The sequence below is a fragment of the Equus caballus genome, chromosome 8 (assembly GCF_041296265.1).
Source record: "Equus caballus isolate H_3958 breed thoroughbred chromosome 8, TB-T2T, whole genome shotgun sequence".
NCBI classification, from domain to species: domain Eukaryota; kingdom Metazoa; phylum Chordata; class Mammalia; order Perissodactyla; family Equidae; genus Equus; species Equus caballus.
This window is the reverse complement of record NC_091691.1, coordinates 31804607-31831035: the sequence shown is the minus strand read 5'-3', so window position 1 is coordinate 31831035 and position 26429 is coordinate 31804607. Positions and strand designations below refer to the sequence as shown.

At 60.3% G+C, this 26429-nt stretch overlaps 1 protein-coding gene across 13 annotated transcripts in view; it reads right to left on the bottom strand.

Moving 5' to 3' along the window:
* Positions 1-26429, bottom strand: part of FBRSL1 (fibrosin like 1) — an 89765-nt gene that overhangs the window by 57716 nt on the left and 5620 nt on the right. For 12 of the 13 annotated variants that reach the window (XM_070220484.1, XM_070220485.1, XM_070220479.1 and 9 more), the window contains exon 2: positions 12585-12785. In XM_070220484.1, the coding sequence (XP_070076585.1) occupies positions 12585-12785 (201 nt within the window). Of the gene's footprint in view, positions 1-9047; positions 11737-12584; positions 12786-26429 lie in introns of those variants that run through there. The other variant, XM_070220487.1, reaches the window with a different exon arrangement.

Sequence of the window (26429 nt, the reverse complement as noted above, 5' to 3'; positions counted from 1 at the left end):
CCACAGGGCGCCCCAGTGGAGCCCCGTTGCACATACCAGGAGGAAGTGTCTGCTCCCAGGCCAGCTGCCAAGTGACCTGAGCTGCAGACATGCAACATGTGGTTCCACTCGGTGATCAGACTCATGGCAGGGTGTGGGGGGGGTGGTTGTGGGGGGGTGGTTGTGGAGGGGTAGGTGGCCAGTCCAGGGGCTGCTGCTGGGAAGGGGCCCAAGAGGTGGGGCCCAGCGGTGCCCACAGGCTGCCCCCCAGGCTGCACACCAGGTGCCTTCCCCTGGGGACAGGAAACCACTCATACCTGGGACGCCCTGGGCCCACCAAGGAGCCCCATGCAGCCCTTGCTCCCAACAGTGAGCAAGCTTGCTGAGACCCCAGCCCCACACCAAGAGTTCCAGAGACGAGCACTCACCAGGACACAGACACGCAGGCACACGGAGAGCCCAGGAGACACCCCACCTGCCCAGTGCCCCCTAGATGGGCCCCACATACCCTCCACAACACGACCTCTTATACAGCCTCTTCAGCCCACACCCAGACACAACCACCACCACTCCCGACACCTGCCCTAGCCCTCCCGACACCACCCTGCTGAGACCCCTAACCGGAGTGGGGCACAGATGAGGACACCCCTCCCCCCCAAAGCCCCCTCCCCCACCTCCCATGCAGATGAAGCACACTCGACTGCCTCGTGCCTGCGAACCATCCCAGCAAATGTACATGCCACCTGTGAGCTGTGCAGCACACGACCTGAACAGTGTACTCAGCAGCCCCGGTGAGTCATACACTCATGTCCCATCAGACAGTTTTACCCACTGACAAGTGCCATCCCTTGGAGCTCCTAGGAACACACATGAACTCAGACAGGGCTGACACTCAGAAGCTCTGGGCCCTGGCCCATGCTTCTCCTCCCCCAGTGCCTGGCCCGCCCAGGGATAGGAGGCACTCTGACTGTGCCTGCCTCCTGGATAAGGAGGGATCCACCTGGCCTCCACACCTGTACCCAGACTGCCCCCCAGGACCCTTGGGAATCTTGACAGGAGCTGTGGCAGAGGCCATGCACAGGCTCTCAAACCAGCCAGGGAACAAGCCTTGGGAGGGAGGCAGGCGCCAGGCACTGGCCAAGCACAGCAACCACCCCCAGCCTTAGTCGGCTGGGCCACTGTCTGGTGAGAAGGGAACTGGGACCCCACGGACAACTCAACAACGCCCCTGCAGAAACCGAGCACAGCTCCCAGCAGCCCAGGTGCCCCATCCCGGGTCCACACACAAACACATGTGTGTGCAAGCCCGACCTCCCTGCTCCAGGGCCACATGGCAACCCGGGCCTGCAGTGAAGGCTCCCCTCCTCTGGCCACTCCAGCCTCCACTCTCCTCCTCACAGCACCCCAGTTTCCTCGCAGGGAACTCGCTGTGCAAACCGTGCCCCTGGTGAGCTTTAAGGACCCCTGGGTCTCCCAGGGATTGGTCATCGTGGGTCTGGGTCTCAGAGACTTCCCTGAGCCCCTCAGGGTGACTCCTGCATGCACCCCCAGGTCAAGAGGCCCCCTCGAGTGGGACTCAGCCAGAGGTCAAGCATGCGGCCCTAAAGGCATCCCTGCTGGCTGGACCGAGAGGCTTGAGTGGCGCTCCCCCATGAGAGCCCCTTCCCCACAGTCCCCACTCCTCCTGGGCGGATCCCTGGTGTCCAGTGTGTCACATGGGCCTCAAAGGCTTCCATTAACCCCGGAGAAGGTGCCTGGCACAGCTAAGGGGGGTGACGGCCTGTCTTGTCTACCCAAAGCCCTCACAGTGGGAGGTCCCAGGCCTGGGCCTCGCCAGCGGGTAGGGGGCCCTCCTCCCCAGACCCCCTTTCCTCAAGCCCTCCCTCCCCCCTGACCCCTCCTCCCTGGAACCTCCAGCCCCTCTGGGCCCCCCTACTCCCTGGACCCTCTCTCCTCTGGTCCTCCCTCCTCCCATCGCCCGCATCCCCTCCCTCTGGACCATAGCACCTCAGGGCCCCCCTCACTCCCCAGGGCTGTAAATGGCAGCTCTGCCTAGGAAGCCCCCTGTGTGACCCCAGGCCTGGCAGTTCCCCTGGACCCCTGACTGCTTGCACTTCCCACCAGCAACAGCCACCCAGTTCCCTGGTGTTCTGTGGGGCCCCGAGATCCCCCTATACCTGCACCCCTGCCCCCTGGTACACATGAACGTCCCCTTTCTCCACAACATGTGACTGCAGGGAGGGGTCATATAGTATTTGAGCTGTTCACCATGCACGGACCCCAAGCTCCTGTGCCTACACCTATACCCCGGAGGTCTGCGCTCTCCATCCAGTCCCGCGTGAACCTGGGCAGGAGCTGCCTTGGGGGCCTTGGTCCTCAGGGCAGGGCCACAGGTGAGGCCAGCCCAGGGAGGGGCCCTTCTGCAGAGAGTGTCCACACGCATGCAGGGCAGGGCTGGCGGGAGCATGCAGACTCTCGAGTGTGCAAGGAGCCTGGGACCTCCTCCCGCCCCGACAAGGCTGCCCACACAGCCTCTGGGCTCTGCAGGTGCTCAGCACACCCCTCTTCAAGTCAATGCAGAGAACGTTTCAGGCTGGCGTCGCCCGGCTGATGGCAGCGCCTACTGGCGAAGCGTGGCAGTGCAGCTGCCGCGGGGAACTCAAGGAAGGTGGCAGGGAGGGAGCACTGGGGGCTGTGAGCGGGAGTCAGGGGCTCCAGGTGAGCCACCCGGCCTTCCCTCTCCTCAGGGCTGGCTCACATCTCTTCAGGTTATGAGCGTGGCCCTGCTTCTTCCAGAACTCCTTCCAGATCCTCCCTCCACTCCTACATCATCCAGGCTGGGTGAAGGGCCTTCAGGCTCCCATGGCGCCAAGTGTCCCTGAAAGTGAAGCGAGATCATTGGCTGGCTGGTCGGTCTCCCTGCATTAGCCTGTGAGTGCCCAGTGGGCAGGGGTTATCCCCTGTCCCCAACTACCTGGCACAGGGCCTGGCACCATGAGGAGGGGCTCAGGCAGTGTGTGGCGATGACTAGTGTTCCCACAGGCAGCACGGTCAGGGAGCAAGCTGCTGCCCTGAGGCTGGCCACCGCTCCACATTCTTCCACTGGGAATCGGATGGGTGGACAGGTTGATGATGGGGGATGGGTCGATGGACAGATGGACAGATGGGTGAGTGGATAGATGGATGGACAGGTGCATGAATGCAGATGCACAACAGATTATGTAAGGGATGCTGGCTGAGCTGAGGCCGCCACCCTAGGAGATGCATGGCCCGCAGACTCTGCGGGCACAAGGTGTGTCCGAGTGTAGTCTCCTGTGCCGGGGGGCGGGGGGAAGTGGTGTCCTGCCCCAGAACTGCATCAGAGTGGACTCTGGGGCTGTGTGCCACCAGAGCTGGCCAAAGGTCTAATGACCTGATTAAAGCCACCAGCATGCCCGTCCAGCTGCAACAGCCTCCTCTTGTTCCCATGGCTGCCTGGCCCTCCTCTGGCATGAGTTTTCAAAACGATAAGTCAGCCCATGTTACTGTGTCGCTTAAAACTCCTCAGTGCTCCCTGCACAGGAGAGTGATATCCACAGTCCTCCTTCCCAGGGGTGCTGGCAGGCCAGCTCCTTGTCTCTCAGGCCTCAGCTCAGGCCTCCCTGACCCCCTGATCTAAAGGAGCCCCCCTCCTTTCCCAGGCGGGCCTGTTGTCACCTCAAAATCCCTCCAGGTGTTTCATGCCTGTCTTCCCAACTGGAGTTTCAGCTTCCTGAGGGCTGGGACTGTCATCTTTCTGCTTACCACTGCATCCCCACACGCAGACAGGGACTGACAAGAAGGCTCCAAAAAGTAAGTGTGTGCCGAATGACGAGCCCTCCCCTGATTGAGGGCTGGGACAGTGCAGGTGAGGGGTGCCTGCCACGTCCCAGACATCCACTTGCTCCTCTATCCTCCTCCCAGTGGTGCCCGCTGGTAAGCCCCTGGGCCACACTGGGTTCACATGAGGCCCATGTCTGTGGAGGGGTCTCAGGGATTGCGGGCAGCCTTGCTCCAGTGCCCCACGCATGACCCAGCCTTGCTGGGCCAGGCCTCGCCCAGGAGGCGGGAGAAACCATTCTGTGAGTGATCAAGACAAGGCAGTAATCACAATAGAATGGCAAATACCTATACAGCACGGAAATGTGAATTAACTCATTTTTTTGTCTCAACAATCTAAGACACATTACTGACTTCCCCATTTTACAGATGAGGAAACAGACCCAGAAAGAAGTCAGTTGCCCAAGGCCACCGGGCAGGAGGCAGTGCTAGCACTGGAGAGAGGCAGAGCCAGGCTCCTCACTGCAGATCTGCCCTCCGAGCAGTGGAAGGGCCGCCCCCTCCAGGGTGGAGGAGGAGGCGCAGCTGCACACAGGCCGGTTTCCACGCCGGCACAGCGCGGCAGGGAGGACCACGGAGCAGCCTGGGAAGCCCCGTGCACCTGAGCCCCAAGCTGTAACCTGGCACAAGGTCGGGTGGAGCTGGGGGAAACCATTCACGTTAACTGGAGCCAGACGTTTCCATGAGCAGCCAGGATTAGCATGGCTCTCAGACCTCACTCCAGTTAACTCATCAACCCTGAAACCCGAAGGGAGGAAACTCATCACCCCACTGCACAGGCGAGAAGACAGAGAACAGTGGCCAAGCCAGCTCCCCGTCAGGACGCTCATCTGCCAGAGGCCAGCGTGAGTCTTCTGGAGGGACCAGAAGACCAGTTGCCCAGTCTGGCAACTGTCTTGTTAGTGATTAGAAAATCCCCAAACGAAAGGGCACAGGGCAGACAGATGTGGAGAGGGCACGGACGGGCCATCATGGAGCGTCCAGGACTCTCCCTCTCTCTTCTCTTCCCCTCACTTTCTGTCCCTCACTGCCTCTCTCTCTCTTTGCATCTCTCTGTCTCTCTCCCTCAGCACTACTGAGGCCTCAGGGGCCTAGCCCCCCCACCCCCACCCAGGCACGGTGTATAAGGCCCGGTCGGGGTGCAGATGAGAAATGGGGCAGTCACCACACCAGGGAGAGCGGATAGAGGGGGCACAGGGCATGAGGGGAAGGCCTGCAGGTGGGTGGCGTGGCACGGGAGCTGGACCACAGGGTTAGTCAGCCAGAAGGTAGGCAGGGCGGGCACAGAGGGCCTGGCAGGGCATGTCCCGGAGGCAGGACTCCACCCTGAGCGAACCTTCCAGGAGGCTTCCAGGGAGGGAAGGACATGCTCCAATGGGTTCCATGGAGGAGCCTCACTGCCTGCACACGGCAGGGAGACAGCAGAGGGCAGGCCAGAGGTTGCTGCTGCTGCTGTCTTCCAGGCGGGGGTCAAGGTCATGGGCAGATTCCAGAAGGAGCTGCCTGGATTTGAATCCTGGCTCAGCCTGGGTTCAACATTATCCTGTTTCTCTTGGGTGAGTTCATTCAGCCTCTGCCTTTTTTTTTTGCTTCAGAATCCTCAACTGGAAAAGGGGAATAACAACAATACGCCGCCTCCTCGTATGGTGAGGTCAGCACAGTGACCAGGGACCCACTGGGGCCGCTGCCGGGACAGCTGTGAGAGGACCGTGTCCTGAGGCAGTGAGGGTGGTGGGCTGATGGGTCAGCGACGGGCGGGCGTGGACACTGATGTCCAGATTGTAAACTCAGCCTCTTGAACACACATAGGACTCTGCAGATGGTCTGCTCAGCTTACGTCAATTCTGATAAGTTGCATTTTTCAAAAAATCTGTCCACTTGAACTACACTGTTGAATTGCTGGAAAATGATTTCTGCACCAGCCTTTGTATGCCTGCAGCACCCGCAGGGGTATCTCCTCTCCTTCCTGATACTGGTTCTGTGTTCTCCCCTCTCCTCCATCAAGCCAGCTGCACATTTCTCAGTACTGTCGATGTTTTCAGAGAAACGATGTGTGGCTTTGTTCATTTTCTCTGTCGTGTTTCCAGGAGTTTCTGCCCTATCTGCATTATTTCCTCCCTCCTCTAGGTGTACCGTCCTGTCCCTCCCAGCCTCACCGGGTCTTTGATTTCAGGCCTACCTTCTTTTCCAAACCAGCATGTGGAGCCAGAGGCCTTAGTTTGAGCACAGCTTTAGCTGTAGCCTATGCATTTTAATTATGAATTTTTATTTTCATTTGCTTTGAGTAATTTTCTAATGAAATCCCATTCAGAGGGACACTTAGAAGGTGGAAGCAAAGGACTGGCCTGGGTCAGGGAGGGCAGTGAAGACGACTCAGTCTCTGGTGCAATCACCTGGGCAGACACCAGGTTCAATAATGAAATGACGGGAAGATCAGAGCCAGCGTGTCTGGCTGTCTGTGGTCAGTGAGGGGGCGGTGGCATCTGGTGGAGACGTCAGGACACACGACACACAGGCCCACAGCTCGGAGGGCAGGTTCTGGGCTGACGCACACTCAGCTGTGCAGCCCAACGGTGGGGATTGAAACCACAGGGCTGTCTGGGCATGAGAATGAACCAACCAACCAGAGCAGCAAGCATGAGGAGAGCTCATGAGGGGCACGTCTCTCTGGGCCCTCCCCGGGCCACGCCGCCTACTCTGAGCCACGAGGCTCCTGAGCACTGACGTGCAGCCAGCGGGAACCGGGACAAGCCATCCCTGAAGACCCAGGCTGCCTTTCCAAGACTTGGCACAAAAAAGTAAAATATCTCACTAGTAACTTTCATATCAATTACATGTTGCAATGATACTATTTTGAATATATGGAGTTAAAATAATTAGCAAGATTAATTTTGTCTCTCCTTTTCATGATTTTAATGTGGCTACTGGAGCATTTACAGTCCTGCATGTGGCGCCCGTCAAGTGCTATCAAGCGCTGCTCTGAGCTCCACCTGCAGGTGCAGAGCCTCCTTCTAACAGGGCCCCTGGGGGCTGGGCGGAGCCCCTCAGTCACGGGCCCCCCAATCCCAGTCCTGGGACAGGCTTCTTGCCAAGTCTCCCAGGCAAGGGTGGGCGGCTGGACACGGACACGGTCTCCCTTTAACTCCCCGTCTCTGACGAGCCGCAGCCTCTGGCCAGGGGATATGGCCGGCCAGCTTCTCTGTCCAGCCAAACGTCAGTGCGGCCGGCCCCACGCACCCATGCAGAGTCACGCTCTGTCTGCTGGAGCAGAGCTCCTGGGGCTGCGGTGATCCGCTGTGGTCAGCTGCATCCTCAGTGCCTGGAACGGCGCCCGGCGACGCAGGTGCTGATGGAACCCTTGTTCAGCGACTGGTGGGACCAAGGCTGGGGCTCATCCTCCAGGGTGTTTCCAACGTGAGAGGCAGGACTGGTTGGGAGTGATCAGGTACTCACAAAAGCCGGGCCCACTCAGAGAGCACCTGCCTGTCCAGAAGAGGTCCAGGTGCATGCACAACGAGACATGGCCCGGTGGCAGACGAGCTCTTCCCCAGCTCTGCCAGCCTGACTGGGTGTTCCAGGGGGATGTGGACATGGCGCGCAAACCCCTCCAAGGACTGGGAGACTGTCGGGTCACCCATGCCCATGCCCCTCCCCTCCCAGGCTGCCCGCCTTCCACCCGGTGGATGCTGAGGGTCTCCTAGGAGGCACCTGCACATGGACCAACATGGACCACCCTCCTCCATCCGATGACAAACCAGCACCACCACCACCGCCATCTTTGCTCATCATGGTCAGGGGCTCTCGCACAGAAGGCCTAGCATGCAGATGGGGAAGTGGTGGGCATGGGTGGCTGCAGTGCTCAGAGGGGAAGCCCCAGCAGAGCACTGTATTCAGGTTCTGTCTCCACCCAAGGGGTGTCTGGGGCAGCACGGACCTCCCTCGACCCCTACAACAGCCCCCAAAGACTCACTCTATCCCCACGCTTCAGGCCAGGCAGCCTCTCTCCCTCCTGAGGGGTGGGCCACACCTCGCAGCCCTGGCCTCAGGGCCAGATCAGCTGCCAGGGCTCAAACCTTTGCCCCAGACCACACGCTGTGTCTCTGGCCAGCAAGGTGGCTCACAAAATTAGAATTAGCCACCATTTCAAAACTACCAAACCCACAGAAAAACCTAGGTTTCTAGCTGCTTTGAGAAACATCAAAGACCTGGCCATGCAGGACCTGCATTTCTTCACGCTAACACAGGCGGCAGCTGCCCCATGACATGGTATACGTGGTCCGGTCCCCCCATGGCAACTGGTGCCTCCCTGAAGTGCACTTCCTTCAGGGTCCCAGCTCTTTGAACCCGAGGCCAGCTGTGGCCACAGGGTGGTCACGCAGGGCTTTGTGGCCCCTCTGGGCTCAGATGGAACTCCAGCCCCTTCCTCAGCAAGTGACCATGCATCATACAGTGGGGGTCCATGGCCCGACCCCCAACCCATGCTCACCACGTGGTTCACCCATGGGGGGACTGTTCCACATGGGGAGAAGTGGAGTGGCCCCAGGCCCTGGCTGCGGGGACCCTGTGGGCCCAGTCTAGGGGGCTGCGGTCTCCAGACTCCTCTCCCACCAGCCGGTGCCCTGTCAGTTCTTTCTCCCTAAGTGGCACTGAAGAGCCTTGGCCAACACTCCCAGATCAGAAAGGCCCAGAGAGGCAGCAGCCACACCCATCCATGTCCGCCTGGGCTGGCCTGCCTGCAGGACCCACCCAGACGTGAGCAGGCACGGGCACCCAGGAGACAGAGACACTCACACTGCCCATCATGTCACGAGGGTTCCAGCGGGGGCAGGGGGGCCTGAATCCTTGCCACCCTGGTAGTTAGGAGACGGGGGAAACGTGAGGGATCAATGACAAGACCTCAGAAGGGCCTTCAGCAGCATCTACAAAGAGACGGCTTCCAGAGCAGGGGCTGTGAGGGATGGGACGGGACAGGACAGGAGAGGCCATCCTGCAAGGAATGCCAGGTCGACTATGGCGAGCTGGAGCCCCCCAAGTCCACACCACACAGCACATGAGCCGTGTCCAGGCCCCTCCCCAGGCTGCCCTCCCGCTGCTCAGTCAGAACGTAGTGAAGGAGAGGCAGGTCCAGTTGTGCAGAAAACCACTTGTCGGAACGAATCACTTCACGTACGACACACGCTCATCCGTTAAATTACAAACTGATGCTGTTATAAAAATAATGGCACTGCACTTTTTATTTTCTTTAATCAGAAAAATAAGCCCCGGGTTTCTGGGAAGGAGACCCTGGGTGAAGACAGATGCCTGTAGGCCCTGCTCCCGGCGTCAGACTGCAGGGCGGAGCCCACACCTGGTGGGTCAGGACCCCCAGAGGGTCGTGGGGGTCAGGGTCCTCATGAACAAGTGGGGAGTGGGGAAGGCCTGGGTCTAGAAACCAGGGGCACCTCTGTGGCCTCCATGATTGGGGTCTGTAGTGGACGCGGCCGTCAGAGCCAGGGGAGACTAGTGCACAGCGCAGGAGCCCAGTGCTGCTCCCCAGAAGGGCTGCAGCTCCCTCCCCCGCACCCCCAAGTCGGGAGAGTCAGAGCTGAGCTCCTGCCTCATGCCCAGGACTCCGGGAGCACCAGCACCCGGCTGCCCTGAGCCAGGAGTCTGGGGCAAGGGGTGGGCAAGCCCTGAGCTCGGTGTGAGAGAGGCAGGGAGGCAGGGAAAGCTCTGTAGTGTGACATCTGTCCTGACAGAGGACGTCCCTGGGGGCCAACAGCCGGAAAACTGCAGGGCCAAGTGGGAGGCCAGGAAGGGCATTCCAAGAATGGCCAGGCCCTCTTGGTCCACAGCTCGGGGGGACAGGAGAGTCTGCCCCCTGCTGCAGTGCTCAGCCACTGAGGTGGAGGCAGAATCCTGGGGGAACCTCCCTGTCACCAGTAGCTCCTACTTGACCACAGATGGCCCCTTGCGGCCCCTCCCTGCAGTCACAGGACCTTGGAGGTGGACACGAATCACCCTGTGCCAAGGGAGAGGTGAGCAGGACCTGAGACTGGCTCTCACTGGGCCCACGTTCTGCCTGGGGGCAGGGGATACACACTGGCCAGAGGGGTGGGGCCCAAGGACGGCAAGGCCTGCAGCTGAATGCCCCAAAATCACACACACACACACACTCCAGGTACATATACATGTGCCATGTATACACGCATACATGCACAGACCACACGTGCATGCCACCTACATGCATGCACACACACACGCACACTCACTGGGCAGCACACCTGGGGCGGGCGTGTACGGAGACTCTGACATACAAAGACACGTGGGCACTTAAGAGGCACAGAGATGCCGAGGGACTTGCCCCCAAGCCCGAGCCCTTGGGGGTGGCCGTGCTCCCTCTCCCAGGGGCGTGCACGTCACAAAGCAGCGGGCATGGTGGAGGCGGGCATGGCGGGGGGTGGGAAGACGCTGGGGGTCCTCTCCTCTCTTCTTGGCGCGGGTGGGCCTCAGCCTGGTGGCGGCCCTGAGGGGGGCTCCCGCCTCTGCTGAGCCTCAGTTTCCAACTGCAAACAGCCCGGCCTTGTCGGGAGGCCTCCAGGCAGTCTGGCAACACATTTCACGCTGCAGGGTGAGGCAGCCTTGGCCCTGGCCCTCCCCTGCGCAGCCACACCCGGGTGGTCTGGAAAACGGGCATCAGGCTCCGGGGCTCACAGATGGTGCCTGGCGGGCCACTGCAGGGATGGAGGATCGAGTCCGTCCTGACCTCAGGGGCCGGCAGGGACGACCCAGGGCCAGGAGTGAGAGCTGGGGCTGGCGGGCCTGAACCAGGTCCAGCAGGGAACGCCGCGGCTGGCTTGGGAGCCCCAGGAGAGGTCGGCGGGGCAAGGCTGGCCGTCCAAGGAGCGAAGGGCGCTCCGGTATAGGGAGTAACGGCTGGGGTTTGCAGGGCTGGCCCGGGCCCAGAAGTGACCGTGGGGGCTGGCAGGGCTGCTTCGGGCCCATGAGTGGCCGCTTGTGTCGGCACGGCTGTTCTGGCCCTAGGAGTGGCCGCTTTTGTTGGCATGGCTGTCCAGGGCCCAGGAGTGAAGGTTTGGGGGGACTGGGCTGTTCTGGGGCTTCAACTAATTGCTGAGGCTGACTGAGGCTGAGCAGTGACCGCCGGGGGCGGCTGGGCTGGCCCAGGAGAGACCTTCGGGGTTGACATGGGGCTAGAAGCGTCCGCCGGGGGCAGCAGCACTGGCCTGAGAGTGAGCTGGTGGGCCGGCGGCATGGACACAGCATGAGGAGTGACTGTGGGGGCTGGCAACGCTGTCCTGAGAATGCTCTGCTGGGCTGGCCATGGGGACACGGGGCCACCCATGACCGCATAGGCCAGCAGCGGTGCCAGAGGGCCAGCAGGGACCGCAGGGGCCGACAGAGGTGGCACGGGGCCAGGAGGGACCGCACGGGCCGACAGAGGTGGCATGGGGCCAGAAGGGACCGCAGGGGCCGGCAGCGCTGCCACGGGGCCAAGAGGGAGCGCAGGCGCCGGCAGCGTTGCCTGGGGCCTAGAAGTGCCCAACGCGGCCGAGAGGGCTGAGCCAGGAGTGACCGCTGGGGCCGGCAGTGCTGATCTGGGGCTGGAAGCAGCCGCTGGGGCCGGCAGGGCTGACCTGGGCCCAGAAGTGACCGCCGGGGCTGACAGGGCTGTCTCGGGCCCAGAAGTGACCGCTGGGGCCAGCTACGCTGACCCGGGAGTGGCCGCTGGGGCTGGCAGGGCTGCCCGGGGTCCGGGAGAGCCCGACGGGGCTGGCAGCGCTGACACGGGGCTGGGAGTGACCCCTGGGGCTGGCTGGGCTGGAGCTGCTGCTGGTGCTGGGCCGGGCCGTTCTGGTCCCAGTGGTTGGCTGGGAGCGGCCCCCCTTCTGGGGAGCACACCTGCATGGAAGAAAGAGCACGTGTCCACCTGGGCAGGTGTGCCTGCAGACCCCCCCATCCAGCCCCGGCCCCTGAGACATGCTGCCCCCTCACCAGCAGCCCAATCCCCAAGGGAGTTGAAAGTGGAGTGTGAAACACTGAGAAGAACCCCTCTGAAAAGAAGGCGCAAACCAGTGAGTCCCAAAGAGGAAAGCAGCTACAGCACTGAGCCAACACCTAGGACAGAACCCTATGCTCTGGGGGAAAGACCCTGGACCCAGTCTCCCTGCCCTACCCCAGCTGGGCTCAGGGTGACAGCAAGGATGCCCCTCCCACCGAGGTCCCAGTAGCTGTAGAGGAAGGCCCCTAAATGGGCAGGGCTGTTCCTTGCACCTGGACCACCAACCGCAAGTCACGTGACTCCCTCCCCCACGTCTCGCAGACACACTGCGTTTCACATAAGCTTAGCAGATAGAGAGCACCTGGCGATGAGCCTGGTCCTCACGCATTACAGACACGCTGGACACCCCGTGGTCGGCGGAGCCTGACAGACGCAATGGGGAAACGGGGCCGGCCTATCAGTGGGTGCAGCCTCCTGTCCCACCCAAGCACACACTCCCCCCGATTCCTGAGCTCCTGGCCTGGCCTGGCTTCTCTCTGACTGTGACTCACCCAGGCAGGTCTCCCGCCTCTGCTCAGGACCCAGTCCACATGTGCCCCATACCCCACGCCCAACAATGATGGAGCGCGTTGCCAGGCAGGCCCAGATGCTGACGGGTGGTGTCCAGGTGCTGGTGTGGTCCTGAGGGCCGCCAGGGGAAGGGGGCACAGAGCCCGCAATTCTGAGTGGGGCAGGGCCCAGCACTCACCTGCTTTGTGGGCTGCAGCGGGACTTTCTTCTTTCCTCGGTCACAAGCAGGCTCCAGGTCCTGCTCGGGGCTGCCTGCCTCCAAGGGCCGCCCGTTCTCACTCGGCTCTGCAGATGGGCAGTTTTCTGACTCACGGGGTTTCTTGACAAGGCGACGTTCCCATTTCTCCTTCCGCTCATGTGGCTTCAGGGCCATGTCCTTCTGTAGGGTGAGGAATGACAAAGCCAGTTAGTCGGCAGTGACATGATTCCACGTTATCCCACTGGTAACACCACACGAGACCACCCTGTGCTCTGAAAGTAGGGTCCTGGGCACGTGACAGCACCTACCTGGAGGTGCTGGGCCCCCCAAGTGGGCTGTCAGGCTGGACTCACACCTTGGGAAGGAGCCTCCCATCCTGGGAAGGCCCACTCTGAGGGGATGAGAGGAAATGGTTGGACGGGTGGGGACAGATGGGTCAGATGAGCATGGGCAGACTCATCAGGACTGGGAGGCCGGGGAGGGTGATGTTGAAACAAAACTGGATCGAGGGAGGACTGAGTTTCCCAAGGAGGCCTCACCAGTAATGAGGGGCTCTAATCCTTGGCCCAGCATGGGGCTTCACCCAAGCTCAGCAGGAAGCAGGTGCCAAGACTGACCTGCTTTGGCCTTGGTGAGGCATCAACCTTCCTGGGAGTGTTCCTTGGATTCCTAGGCTGAGGGCCATCACCACAGTAGCTGACCACAGGCAGAAACAGTCCAGCTCCAGCTGCCCCTACCCCAATCCTGAGCCACCTGTGGGTTTATCTGCCCAATTCCACACAGCTCAGCATCCTGATCCTATGGAGTCCTGTCCTGGGAAAGTGGTCCCTGTCTCAGCCAGGTGTGCAGCCCTTCAGAGACCCAGACCCCTTCCCCACAACAGGGACCCGGGCCCACCTTGCACACAGCTGCACCCAGTGCCCAGAGCAGAGGTGACACACAGCGGATGTTTAATAAGCGTGTGCTGCATCAATGCCAACAATGGCAGTATGATCGCACACGCCCCATGCCAGGGGCAGGGCATCCAGCACCAGGGTGCACAGCTCCTACTATACAGAGGCGGTCCTGGACCTGCCTCACCTGCAGCTCCTCCAATGTGCCCAGAGCCCAGGAGAGCCCGGTTTACTGGTGGTGAGCAGGCAAGGTGTCACCCACCGGCCTCTCACTTGGGCCCATGGGTTGCTAAAGAGGAGGGAGGGAAATTGCAACAAGGGACCCAGAAGATTCTGAAAGCATCTGCCCAAGGGTGAGGGGAGGAGGAAGGTCAGAATGAGGGTGATGCCAACACATCTACCCACAGTGAGTTGCTCCCCCACATGCCAGGTGACACCCCCGAGGTGTCACAGCCCCCCAGGAAGTGTCCCCAGGTGACACCCTCATAGCCTCAGGGGAAGTATTCCCAGGTGACACCCTCACAGCCTCATGGGAAGTATTCCCAGCTAACACCCTCACAGCCTCATGGGAAGCATTCCCAGGTGATATCCTTACACTTCCATGGGAAGTGTCCCCAAGTGACACGCTCATAGCTTCATGGGAAGCATCCCCAGGTGACATCTTCACACCCCCACAGGAAGTGTCCCCAGGTGATACCCTCACATCCCTACAGGAAGTGTCCCTCAGATGACACCCTCATACCTCCACAGGAAGTGCCTCCCAAGGACCTGAGGGAATCTGGCCAGTGCAACCAGCAGTGACCATGGCAGCCTCTCCCAGAGCTGGTCTTTGTTCTCAGGTGGGCGCCTGGCTGGGGCTTCAGAGGCCTCAGCTCACCTGGGCAGGTGGTAGGAAGGATCAATGTCCCAGTCTGTCATGATCCTCTGGCCGGGCAGTGGGGACAGGGACACACTGTGCTTGCCAGGTGGGGTCCTCTGACCTGGCACCAGCAGCGGCTTCAAGATGTCCCCCATACCCCTCTTCCTGCCCAGTGAGAGGGGCCTACAATTCCAAGAATTAGTGAGGGACACCAACGAGGATAGCCAGACTGCAGCTGTCCTTCCAGGCACAGAAGCCCCCATGACCTCCCCGCCACGTGTGACCCCCAGCCCGTGCTGGGAGCCATCACGTACAGTTGTAGGCTGACTGACTACCCCACTCTGCAGCCACACGTGGGGCAGCAGCAGGTTCCTCCTCTCTTAGGGTGGGACCCTCCACACTCCCACGATTCTCCCTTAAGGGGTCCAAACCCATGATCACACAGACCCGGGGCTGACAGCAGGATTTGGGGAGGGATTGCTCCTCCATGGCCTCTCATCAGGGGGCTTGGAGTACCCCTTGACCTCTGACTCGACAGTGAAGGCTGACATGTGCACCCTCCTGCATGAGGTGGGGGGGGGGGGGCCTGCCCTGAGGGGCAGCAGGAAGGGAGAGGGCAGGGTGAGCCAGCGGGGCTGGGGGCTCCTAAAGGTCAGCTGGCAGTGAGGGTGCACGCGGGGTGTTTGTCCTGGAACCCTGGAAACCCTCCCATGCCAAAGCTGTTCCCCCAGCCTGGAATTCAGGTCCCCGATGACCAGCTTAGCCCAAGCCATGTGGCTCTGCCCAAAGCTCCACGGGCTGCCGCCTGAGCAGCGGGTGGAACCTGACTTCTTGGACACAGGACAGACCCTTCCCCACGCTCACCCTCTGGGCTGTCAGACCCCAGGCACACCTACAGGCCGCCTGCATTTCTGTGGCTCCTCCTGGAGCCCTGGGCAAATGCCCTTGTCCCTCCTCTGAACCACTCAGAGCACTAGCTCATCTCAGCCCGAGGAGGGCACTCCTCCCCCATGCCCTCAGAGAGCCCCTGCTGACCCTAGTACCTCCCAGCCCCACCCTGCTACAGGCATCAGGCCAATTCCAGGCTCCAGGGCTGCCTCCATCTCTGCATTCATTAAACTGGCAGTGAGTACCAACTGTATGCCAGCTTGGCTCAAGGCATCGGCGACCAGCTCAGGAGGGACCCAGCCTGCCAGGCTAGTTGCTGTGACACCCAAACAGACAGGAGGGTAACACAAGCAGGGAAGGCAAAGGAAGGGGCCCCTTCAGAGCTGCTTGGGGAAGACCCTTGGTCAGGGCTGGGGAGCCTCCCACGGGGAGCAGGGCATGCGAAGGCCTGAGGCGGCGAGGAGCTCCCTGCTCCCTCTCTGATGCCACCTCCCGGGGACTTGGATGCTGGGCAGGAGGCTCTACTGGTCAGCACCCGGCCCTGCATACGGCCACAGGCTTCCCCTGGAGAGAACCGAGGCTGTCTCTGCAGTGACAAGAAAGTCTTGGTGAAGACAACAGCTTGCTTTCCACACGTGGGTACTTAACACTAGCTGACCCCTGGTGCCCCACGACAAGTGAGTGCCGGCAGACAGAGTCTAGGGCCCAAGAGGTCCAGCAACACTGCTGGTCACCTATCCCACGAGGGTGGGCTCCATCACTCTAACTCACTGCTGTTTTGGGCCTCCTGCCCCAGGCAGGTCTCATTGCTAAGAGGCTGTTCCCACACAGGCCCTGGAGAGCAGTGAAGTCCCAGTCTGTACCTGTCCACTCTGGATGCCGCCACCCGACCCAGGGCACCAGGCTGCACTTCTGTTAGCTCAGAACCTCACTGCCTACCCTGAGGGTCCCCGCCTGGACCCAGCCCCCCATCATGGCACAGAGGGAGGGCCCAGCAGATTGCAGTCAGAGGGCTGGAGAGAACCAGAGAAAGACCTCAGCAACATGCTCTAAGGGTATACTGGTCAGGGTTCTCCAGAGAAACAGAGCAACAGGATGCGTGTACAGGAAAGAGCTTTATTATGAGGAGCTGGATTCACGATTGTGGCTCTGCCGTGGGCAACCTGGAGACCCAGGGGGACCGATGGTGTAGTCCAAAAGCTGGAAAAACCCATGTCCCAGTTCAAGGCCTTCAGGCAGGAGGAGCTCCCTCTTTTTTTGTTTGTTTGTTTTTGTTTGAGGAAGATTAGCCCTGAGCTAACATCTGCCGCCAATCTTCCTCTTTTTGCTGAGGAAGACTGGCCCTGAGCTAACGTCCGTGCCCATCTTCCTCTACTTTATATGTGGGACGCCTGCCACAGCATGGCTTGACAATCAGTGTGTAGGTCCACACCCGGGATCCAAACTGGCGAACCCTGGGCCACTGAAGTGGAATGTGTCAACTTAACCGCTGTGCCACCAGGCCGGTCCCAAGAGCTCCCTCTTACCTGGGGGAAGGTGGGCATTTTTGTTCTGGTCAGGCCTTCAGCAGACTGGGTGAGGCCCTCCCACAATGGGGAGGGCCAGCTGCTTTACTCAGTCTACAGATTTAAATGCTAACCTCACTTAGAAACACTCTTGCAGACACCGACAACAATGGCTGACCAAACGTGTGGCCCCGTGACTCAACCAGGTCGACACACAGCATTTACCATGCCAAGGGCAGTGCAGACACCACCTGAGGTGGATGCGAGCCCGGTGAGGGGGCGGGGGTTTCAAGGCACCCCACCATGCACGTGTCCATGCACATGCACACTCACACACACAAGCACATGTTGACATGTGCACTCACACACCGCTCCCTCTCCCCCGCGCCCCCCAGCCTCCACAGCCTGGGCAGTGGGCTGGGGCAGAGTCCCTGAGCAGGACGTGTATCTCTGCCAGACCCTTCTCTGTACTGTCGCTGCACTGGACAGGCCCCTGGGCCCCATGGTGCCCTGGCCCTGACACTCAGCCTGTTGACTCCCACATGCACACAGCATGCACCCCCACACCTCGGAGCACCTCACAGGCCACCTAGACCTTCTTATTGCCACAGAAAGCAGCAAGTTCTCTCCCCCCAGCTTCCCATAGGCCACCTCCCTCCAGAACGAATATCCTGCCCCCGTGTGGCCCGACCCTGCGGCATGCGCTTCTCAAGTCACTGTGGGGTTAGCCCCACTTTTACAGGGGAGCCACTGGTTCTGAGAGTAGGAGCAGGAGCTGCTTCCAGGGCCATCTGGGGCCACTTCTGACCCAATCAGGTAAAATCACAGAGACTGCCTGGGGGATGAGCTCTGAGCTCTGGTGTCTGGGCCCTGGAATGAGAATGGGGCTGTCGGGGTGTGTGTGTGCACGTGCTGAGAAGGATGCGCAAACACAGAATGTGTTACCGTTTCATTACTAACCATAAAACTTGCGGAAGAGTCTGCCCCATGGGGACACCCAGCTGGGCTGGGACCTGTCTTCTAACTAGCATTTGTGAAGAAAAAAGACAAATGGGGTAGACAGATGGAAGGGCAGATGCAGCAGGGCAAACGCACATCCAGGTGCCAGGCACTGCAAACAGACTCTCCCTCCAGGTCCTGCCTGGGCCCCTCTAGAGTTCTGGAAGAGCCTCAGGGCAACTGCAGGCCATCTCTCTAGACACATCCAGTCATTGCATCACTTGTGTGGTGAAAAGCACACATTCGTCAACTACAAGTCCTTAAAATTTATCACATTTTTTGTAAACCTGTTTTAGCATTTGTTTTTAAAAACAAAAAAAACCACGAAAATCAAAAACCAACTAGATTGTCAGAACCCTTGAAACATCAGTGTCTGGGTCTCTTCCCTGGCCTGGACTCGGTCTAGCTCCATCCTGGCCACAGCCAGATGCCCCTGCTTTCCTGGGCCAGAGGCTGGCAGGCCACAGGGGGTGGGGGAGCGTGAGTGAGCCCCCAGGGCAGAAGCTGCTGCATCTGGAGGCAGCGGGGTAGCAGGGAGGCCACTCACCCCCAGCCCAGCCGAGGGTGAGCCTGTAGGCAGCAGGCGTGGGCTTGTGCAGATGGAGGGGATGGCGAGACCACAGGCTCTCTCCTCTTGGCTTATGCAGGCAGGAGGCCATGTGCGCACACATCCTGGCTCCAGGAGAGGCTGATGGTGTTTCCCATCTGAAGTTTCAAGAGGATAAACTCTGAGCCGCCAGCCCTGCCAGTTCCCTCTCCTGGAAGGAAAATCACTGTCTCAGCAGGATTCTGCAGGAGAAGGTCTCACCGGGGTCCAGAAGTGGCTACTCTCACTCTGAGCCAATGCCCTGCCCCAGATGCCCCTGGGCTTCATGGAGTAGACCCTGTGGTGAGCAACCCAGGGGCCCTCGGTCACCACGGGACCCAATTGTTCCTGGTGTGGGGTGTCGGTGGGACTCATCTGTACTGAACTGCACAGCTGGTGAGCACGAACTGACCCCTCACCTGGCACCCATGGCTGGGGCTGGCCTTTGCCTGTGATGCTGACCCTGTGGGAGCCTGGGCTGGTTTTGGAGTTTCACGCACACATGGGCACACGCAGTGCCACAGTTCTGTCCCTGGGTCCCAATCCTGGCTCTGCCTGGACAGCAAGAGCTCCAGGGGCCCTGAGTTTCCTCATCTGTAGACTGGGGCAGCAGCTGTGTCCAGGCCACGGTGAGGGCTGAGATGGAGCCCCAACAACGACAACTGCCACAATGAGGGCCCGGGGAGGTCTGTGCCCAGAGAGCGAAATCAGAGCTACAGGTTCGGGTGAGCCTCTGCAGACCTGCAGGGAGGAATGAGGCTGAGGTGTGTGGTGGGCCCATGTCTTACACCCAGGGCGCTCAGCTGGCCAAGCATGTCACCAGCTGCTGCTCGTGGATCCACACTGCGACCCCACAGAAATAGGTGCTAGGAGCACCCCAGTGAGCAAATGGGGAAACTGAGACATTGCAAAGGCTGCAACAACGATTCGGGGTGAGCCAGGATGAACTCTGGTAGTCCAGAATCTGGGGTCATGTCCTCAGGTACTCTGTCCACTGGGGCCCCAGGACACCCCAGCCAGCCCTGGGGGGCCAGCAGCTCCCACCATTGCTAAAGAAGACAGAGGCTGCAAGCAAGGAGATCCTGAGGGGGTGTCCAGGCGGGGCCTTGGGCCGCTGTCTACCTACAGATCTACCTGTACAGCCACCTGGGGTCAGCGTACACCTGTGAGTGCACAGTGGCAAACAGACAGACATGGCCCCGCAGTGAAACTCCCAGCAGGAGGCCCCTCGACTCTCCCTGGACTACCCACTGACATGAAACCACTGATAGATTTTCCTGTAGCAATTTCACGTGACTATTTTTAGCTCCCTAAACATCATTACTATGCAGCACCAATAAACCCTCCAACTGCACTTCAGTAAACCAGCTGTGGAGGAGAAAAGGAACTAGAACTGGCAAACAGATTCTGACTCCCCTCACCGGATGCCGAGCCCTTCCAGGCCCCAGACCCTGCAGGGCAAAGGTGTGGCCACTCCCTCCAGCCAGGTGAGCGCCCCCTTCACTCCTGGAACTGCACTGGAGCCTCACCCCCAGCACTGGGCCTGAGCCCACCCCTTGTCATCAAGCACAGGCACTTAAGGCTGGCCATCTTGGTGGGGCGGACAGCCCATCTGAGACCTCACTCCCCGCCCGCCCCTCCACTTGCCACCTTGCGTGGGAGGGAGGCCCTGCGGGATGACCACGTCAGCCCTGGACAGGGCCGGGCCTGGAGTCCCCTCCCCATCAGAAGCCAGGAGGCTATGGGTGGCTGAGCCCTGTCCCCCAGAACCTCCTGGATTTGAGGCCCTCAGTAGCCCTCGGCTGCTCATGGTTCAGTCCACAGATCTGTCGTCCAGGACCCAGGCCAAATCCCACCCGCTGCCGACCTGGCAGGCTGCCCTCACCCTCCCATCCACTCGACTGGGGGTTTTGTTCATGGCCGCTGCCCTGACAATCAGATTTTGAGGTCAGGCTCTGCCCAGACCCCTCCCAGCCTCTCGGCCCATGATGCCCGAGGGAGAGATCAGAGCACCAACCCCTGCAGCTTAGCCCAGTCCAGCAGCCCTCACGACTGCCAGAGCTGGCCTCAGGCCTACCGCCCTGAGAGATCCCCCTCTGTCCCTGGCACCTGTGCAGCTGCTGCTCAGCTGTCACATGTGGTGAGGCCACCAGGCCAACCGGTCTGCCCAGCCCCCCAGGGGGAGCCGCCCAGGAAGGCCAGGAGCCACAGCCGCTGTTGCTGAAGCATCTCCTGCCTGCTCCTGTCCAGGCCGGGGGGACAAAGAGAAACAAGCCATAGGATCGACTGAGAGAAGGGCTTCAAAGAGGAGACAGGGAGGGGCACAGGGCCATGAGGCAGGCACTTTCACCTCATCAGTCCATCCCCAGATGAGGAAACTGATGCCCAGAGCAGGCAGGGCTGCCTGGGGCCATGTGGTGAGGAAGAAGAGAAGCTGACTTGAACTAGGTGTCCAGCCAGGGCTCCCTTGCTTCACTGGCCTCAGCTGGCCAGAAGGGCCTCAGAGGAAGCATGCTGACTTTGCTCCTGGGAGATGGAAAGAGTGCTGGGAAGGGACACAGCAGGTGCAAAGGCCCTGAGGCAGGTGTGCCTGGGACACGGGGATGAGGTGAGGGGATGGTCAGGGCCAGGCCTCACTGGGAACAAAGGTTACTACGTGGATGACAGACAGGGGGCTCCTGGGGGATCTGGGCCAGGCAGAGATGTGATCTCAGGAGCCAGGAGCCCCTGGCTTTATCCAAGAAATGGGTCTACATGCATTCCTGTCTGACAAATCCCTGCTGGGGCTACAGGGACAGCTAAGCACTGAGCACAGGCCACACAGTGTGTGGGAAGAGCATTAGCCAAGGGTCAGCCAGAGACCTGCTGGAGTCAGGACCAGCACATGGGGTTGGGGCCAGGATCAGAGAGGACAGCTCCAGCAGATAAGGTCAGAGAGGTGATGGGGGTCATGGCAGACCCAAGAGTCCCTAAAGGGACTCTGGCTCTTATTGAGAGCAGAACCCTGAGCCTGCATGAGCATTAACAGCTCCCCAGAGGTTGGAGGGTGTCTGCAGGGAGGGCAGCAGCTGCTAGGTACTCGAGGTGGTATGACACGTCAGATCCAGGGTGACCAGTGGGATGGGGACCAGGGAGAGGAGACAGGATGAGGCTGACAGCCATACAGGGCTGGGGCTCCCATGGAGGCTGGTCTGGATGCCCCACCAGGGATCCACCAGCCCAGTGGGGTAACAGGGCCCATGGGACCAACTCGACTCAGAGTGAAACTATGAGGTCACTTCAAAGGACAGGAATGTCAGGGAGGCCAGACATGTGGACCCAGGCCAGAGAGTTGAAGCCCAGGCCAGAGAGGTGGGGCCAGGCCAGACAAGTGGAACCCAGGCTGGATTGGTGGGGCCAGGCTGGACAGGTGGGGCCAGGCCTGATGGGTGGGAACCCCGCCACTCTCTCCCCATGGCTTCCAACCCCAGTCCCCCTGAGGTACAGCAGAGACTCACGCCCTATGCCTGGTTCCAATCCTTTGCTATGTCTCTTCCAGTCGTGTAGACTCAAGAAGTGACTGAACCCCTGTGCCTCAGTTTCCTTGTCTATACGATGGGAACAGCATAGCACCTGCTGCAGTGGCTGCTGGGAGAATGAAGCGAGCTGATGCCTTGCCTCGCATGGAGGAGACATCAATTTGCCCTGACCTTGACCCCGTCTGCCACCATTCCTATTTCTGTGACTTTTGGCATCACTGTAGATCAGGTCGGGCTCTGGCCTTCCACTCCCCCCTGGTAATGGGGTGTGAGTGGTGGTGGCCCAAAAGGGCCACATGTGTGCTTCACACAGATAGCTGCTCTACTCCCCACAACCGTCCACTGACACCAAGCTCACCAGAGAACCCTCCCTTGTCTGGGGCCCAGAGGTGCCAGCAGCCAGGTGAGTGTGCACAGCTCTGTGCCTGCTGCCTGCAGAGTCCAGCGGGAAGGATTGGCCTCAAAATGGTGCTCCAAGGCAGAAGCAGAGCCAGGGCCACTGAGATTCTGCCAGGTGGGTCTGAGCAGAGCAGCCTGTGGGGCAAGGATGCACCCCCTGGACAGGACAGCCTGGGCTTTCTGCCACGGTGTCTCTCCCCACATACACACATGTACCCCCCCATACCTCCACACCCCCCCCAACGCACGTATACCCCACAGGTGCACCCCCCACATGCATACACACCCACACCCATGCACCCCCCACATACACACATACCCATATATGTATATGACCCCCACACATGTGCATACCTCCACGCACATACAGACACCCACTCACATGCGTACACACGCACACTGACCACGACTAGAACGTGGGTCAGGAGTGGTTTGCACCTGCTGGGCTGGGCACCAGGGTTACAAGCCAGCTCTCCCCCACGTGCAGCTTCAAACAGAAGCCCAGTACAGAGTCCTGGTGAGCCGAATAAAGCTGTGAACTCTTTGGCCAGTTTTCTTTCTCGAACTACTTGGGCAAACCAGGCCACCGGAACATTCTCCACGCAGAACTGGAACCAAATATCACAATTGCCCTGAGTCCCCAAAGCAGTCGGTACCATGTGGGTTTCAGATTCTAGCTCCTAAGGGAGAAAGTGCCTCAGTGACCTCAGTGACTGCCCACCACCCCAGCCCAGCCGCCCCTCTGCTGATGACCCCATCGACCTTCTCCATGCGTCCCAACCTGAAAGCCCTACCTGGCCCCGCCATCCTCCCAGGCTGGTCCCCATTGGGCACCTCCCCAGAACCCACCTGGCCTGCAAGGCCTCCTCCCGCGCCCCTGACGCCATCATGACAGCCCGTTACCCTCCTTCCAGGCACCTGCCAGTCTAGTTACCTATCTGCCTCCTCTGCCTGGAGCAAACCCCATGGCAGGCACAGGGCCAGGCACACAGCCGGTGCTAACTAAATGCTCAGTGAGTCAGGGAGGGTGGAACAAGTCAGAGCATTCCCTGCGGGCCAGTAGTCACTTCAAGAGGCTCAGTAGCCCCACATGCAAGCCTGGCCTACCCCAGGGCCACCACAGCCTGGGCCCCAACAAGCAAGAGACAACAAGAGACCATCCCGAGCAACTGCCTGGGTGAGCAGGAGCCACCAAGGGCCGCATGAGGGAGGCGGCCTGGGGATGTAACCCATAGCCTCGAAAACCTGACTGGGAGGTAGCCCAGCTGCCCGGTGGCCTCATGGAGGCTGCACCCAGAGACATGTCCTCAAGGGCCACGAGGAAGGGCAGGTACCCCGGTCCCCAAAGATGGGCAGCAAAAAGTTCTCAGCAGAGGAGCACAGGCAGTCAATCACAGCCTAGGCGGTGTGACCATGGCAGGGGGCCTCAGCCCTGCCCCTGACCAGCTGTCCTTCTGCCCTGGACAAGACGCAGAGGTCCAGGGCCTTGGTTTCCTCATCTCCAGAGGACTGGTCATGGCCCCCACCTCCTGGGGCTCCATGCAGAGCCAACGAACCCAAGTCAAGGCCCCCAGTGGGCGCCTTGCCAGGTCACTGTGTGCGGTTGTTGCCACTCTGGCTGCCCTCAGCCCATGACCCCCACGCCCACAGTGGGTGTGGCTTCCAGCCTCCAGCGTCCTCCCTCCACAAGGTGACCACTGCCCACCTAAACAGAATGGGGTGGGTGTAGGGGGACAGACAGGGCCCAAGGCCTCACCACCTGCCAGCCACAGGCAGCCCCTTGGCAGCTCCCATCCCGGGCTGGCCTGCTCTGGGGGGACTGCCCTGCTGACCCTGCTTCCAGCCAGCTGGTCCTCTAGTTTCTTTATTCATTACCTGCCTCCCCAGCTGAGTGGAGCTGACTCAGTCTCTCACTGGCCACTGGCAAACGGAGCTGGAACAGCGGGGGCCTCAAGAGTTCTTTCCAAGTGGGAGAGGAGCTGACAACTCGCAGGCCGTTTTGACTGTTCCAGAGCGCAGGAAAAGTCGCAGCAGAACCAGCACACACAAGATAGCCTCAGACTAAATACTTAGGAACACAGTGCCAAAAATCTCAACTAAAATATCAGCAAAGCGACCTGAAGCCAGACTCTGCTACCACAGCCAGGCAGGCCTGGTTCCGGAACTCAGGGACATCGCAACATCACCGGGTCCAGGGAAGGAAAACAATCGTCATCACACAGGGCAAGAGTGAGGCCCACTGCCCACTTCTGACACGGGGCCAGATGCTTCCTGGGAGGGACACAGTGTCCGTGTGAAAGGACGCACATGCCAAGTGGAGGGGAAGCAGGAGAGGCCCACTAGAGGGGTGGGGCGCCCACCCAGCACTTTGGAGGTGTTGACAGACTCCACAAGAAACGAAAGGAGACGGGCAATGACAACACTGCGGTTCCAGCAGATGCCATGGTGGCCAGAGGAAAATCCTAAGGCTCTACCGGGAAGCTGTCAGAACCAACAGGAGTTCCACAAATTACCCAGGTAGAAACAAGAGGGGAGAGATGGCTTCCTTATATGCACGACAGCCACCTCTCAGCAAACGGCGACCAAGACGTAAGGCAGAAGGAGTCAGCAAAACGCGCAGACCTCAGCTGGGAACAGGCCTGGCACCACCTCTGGAAGGGTGAATGCCTCGCCACTTATCAAAACCCTACAAAAATGGCACACAGCCACACAGACACCCCAGTCTGGGTCTAGGAGTTTCCCTCTGGATACAACCATGTGCATGAGGAGGTTCTGGGTGGGGAGAGACACTGGATAGCAAACTGATACCACCTGAGTCCTCTTGGGGGAAACAAGGGACAGAGGGTCTAACCTGCCAGGGATGAGAGCCGAGAGGATAAGCCAGGAGGGGACGCCGTGGCCCAGACACAGAGGAGAGAGCAAGTCACCCAACACCTGAGGAAAGAACCTTTCAGGTGGGGGGCAGAGAAGATGGCAAGGGCTGGAAGCATGCCCACATGTGTGTCCGAGGATCCTCAGGGGGCAAGTGTGGCTGGAGCTGCAGGAGCCAAGGGCAGGGGTGGAGACAGAGGGGCCACAGAAGGGCAGGGCTACTGAACTGAAAGCTCAGAGTCAAGAAGTGACAAGCCCAAGAAGCTGGAGGGGCAGGGACAGGGGCCAGCTCAGTAAGTGGGAAGGTGGGAGTGACTATCCCTCTGCAGCAGACCCAGGACAACAGATGGAGGAAGTGAGGCCCTTCTAAGAGCTCCTGGGTGGGGCTTTGCGTGTGTGGCCGAGGGGTCAGGTCCAGGCCACGGAGTTGCTGCCCAGAAGGGGTCTGGGCAGGCTGGATGGGTCAGGGCCAGGTGTCCAGACAGGGCACATAGCAATAGGCAGAAATGGGTGGGGGTGCGGGGGTGGGGGGGTGAGACTCACATAGGCCCCAAGTACACACACACCACATATGTGCCTGGCCAGGGCCCCAACACACACATGTATTTACACACATGCACACATGCATGCACATATCTGGGACACAGACTCACCACCACACACACATGTACAGATACACAGCATACATATGCACACTCTGGACCCAAAACTCCGTCCAGAAAGTCAGAGTGGGGCCAGAAGAAAGGAGGGCTGTGGACTGCCACTGGGGAGCCCCTCATGGCCCATGCAGCCCCTCCTGGGCAAAACAGACTCATGGGAAGGTGAGGCTGCCAACCGTGGGGCATCATGATAGTCCGACTCGACTCCTGGGCACTCTACTCCCGGCACAGTGCAGCCTCCAGACACCTAGCAGACGGGTGGAAGCAGGAAGACAGAGAGAGGGCTGTGCCATCCTCACTGCCATCAGGACCACACGGCCCTCGAAGGTGCTGGAGCATAGTGTGGGCAGGAGTCCACAAGTGCTGCACAGACAACCTCTAGCCAGAGGGGTGTGGGTGGGGTGACGGAGCCTGGGAGATGGCCCCTGCCCACCCACATGGGGCTTGAGACCTTCACCTGTGCCCAGGAGTGGGCAGGGCCAATGAACTGGCCAGCAGACACATGGCCACTGTCCATCAGGACCACAGCTGCCTCCACCACCCTGTGCCACATCATGCGAGCATTCGCCCTGAGGCCCCATCGCCCACAATGGATGTGTGGTGATGGTGGGTGATGCAGCAGACCCCTCCCAACCTGTGCACATGGC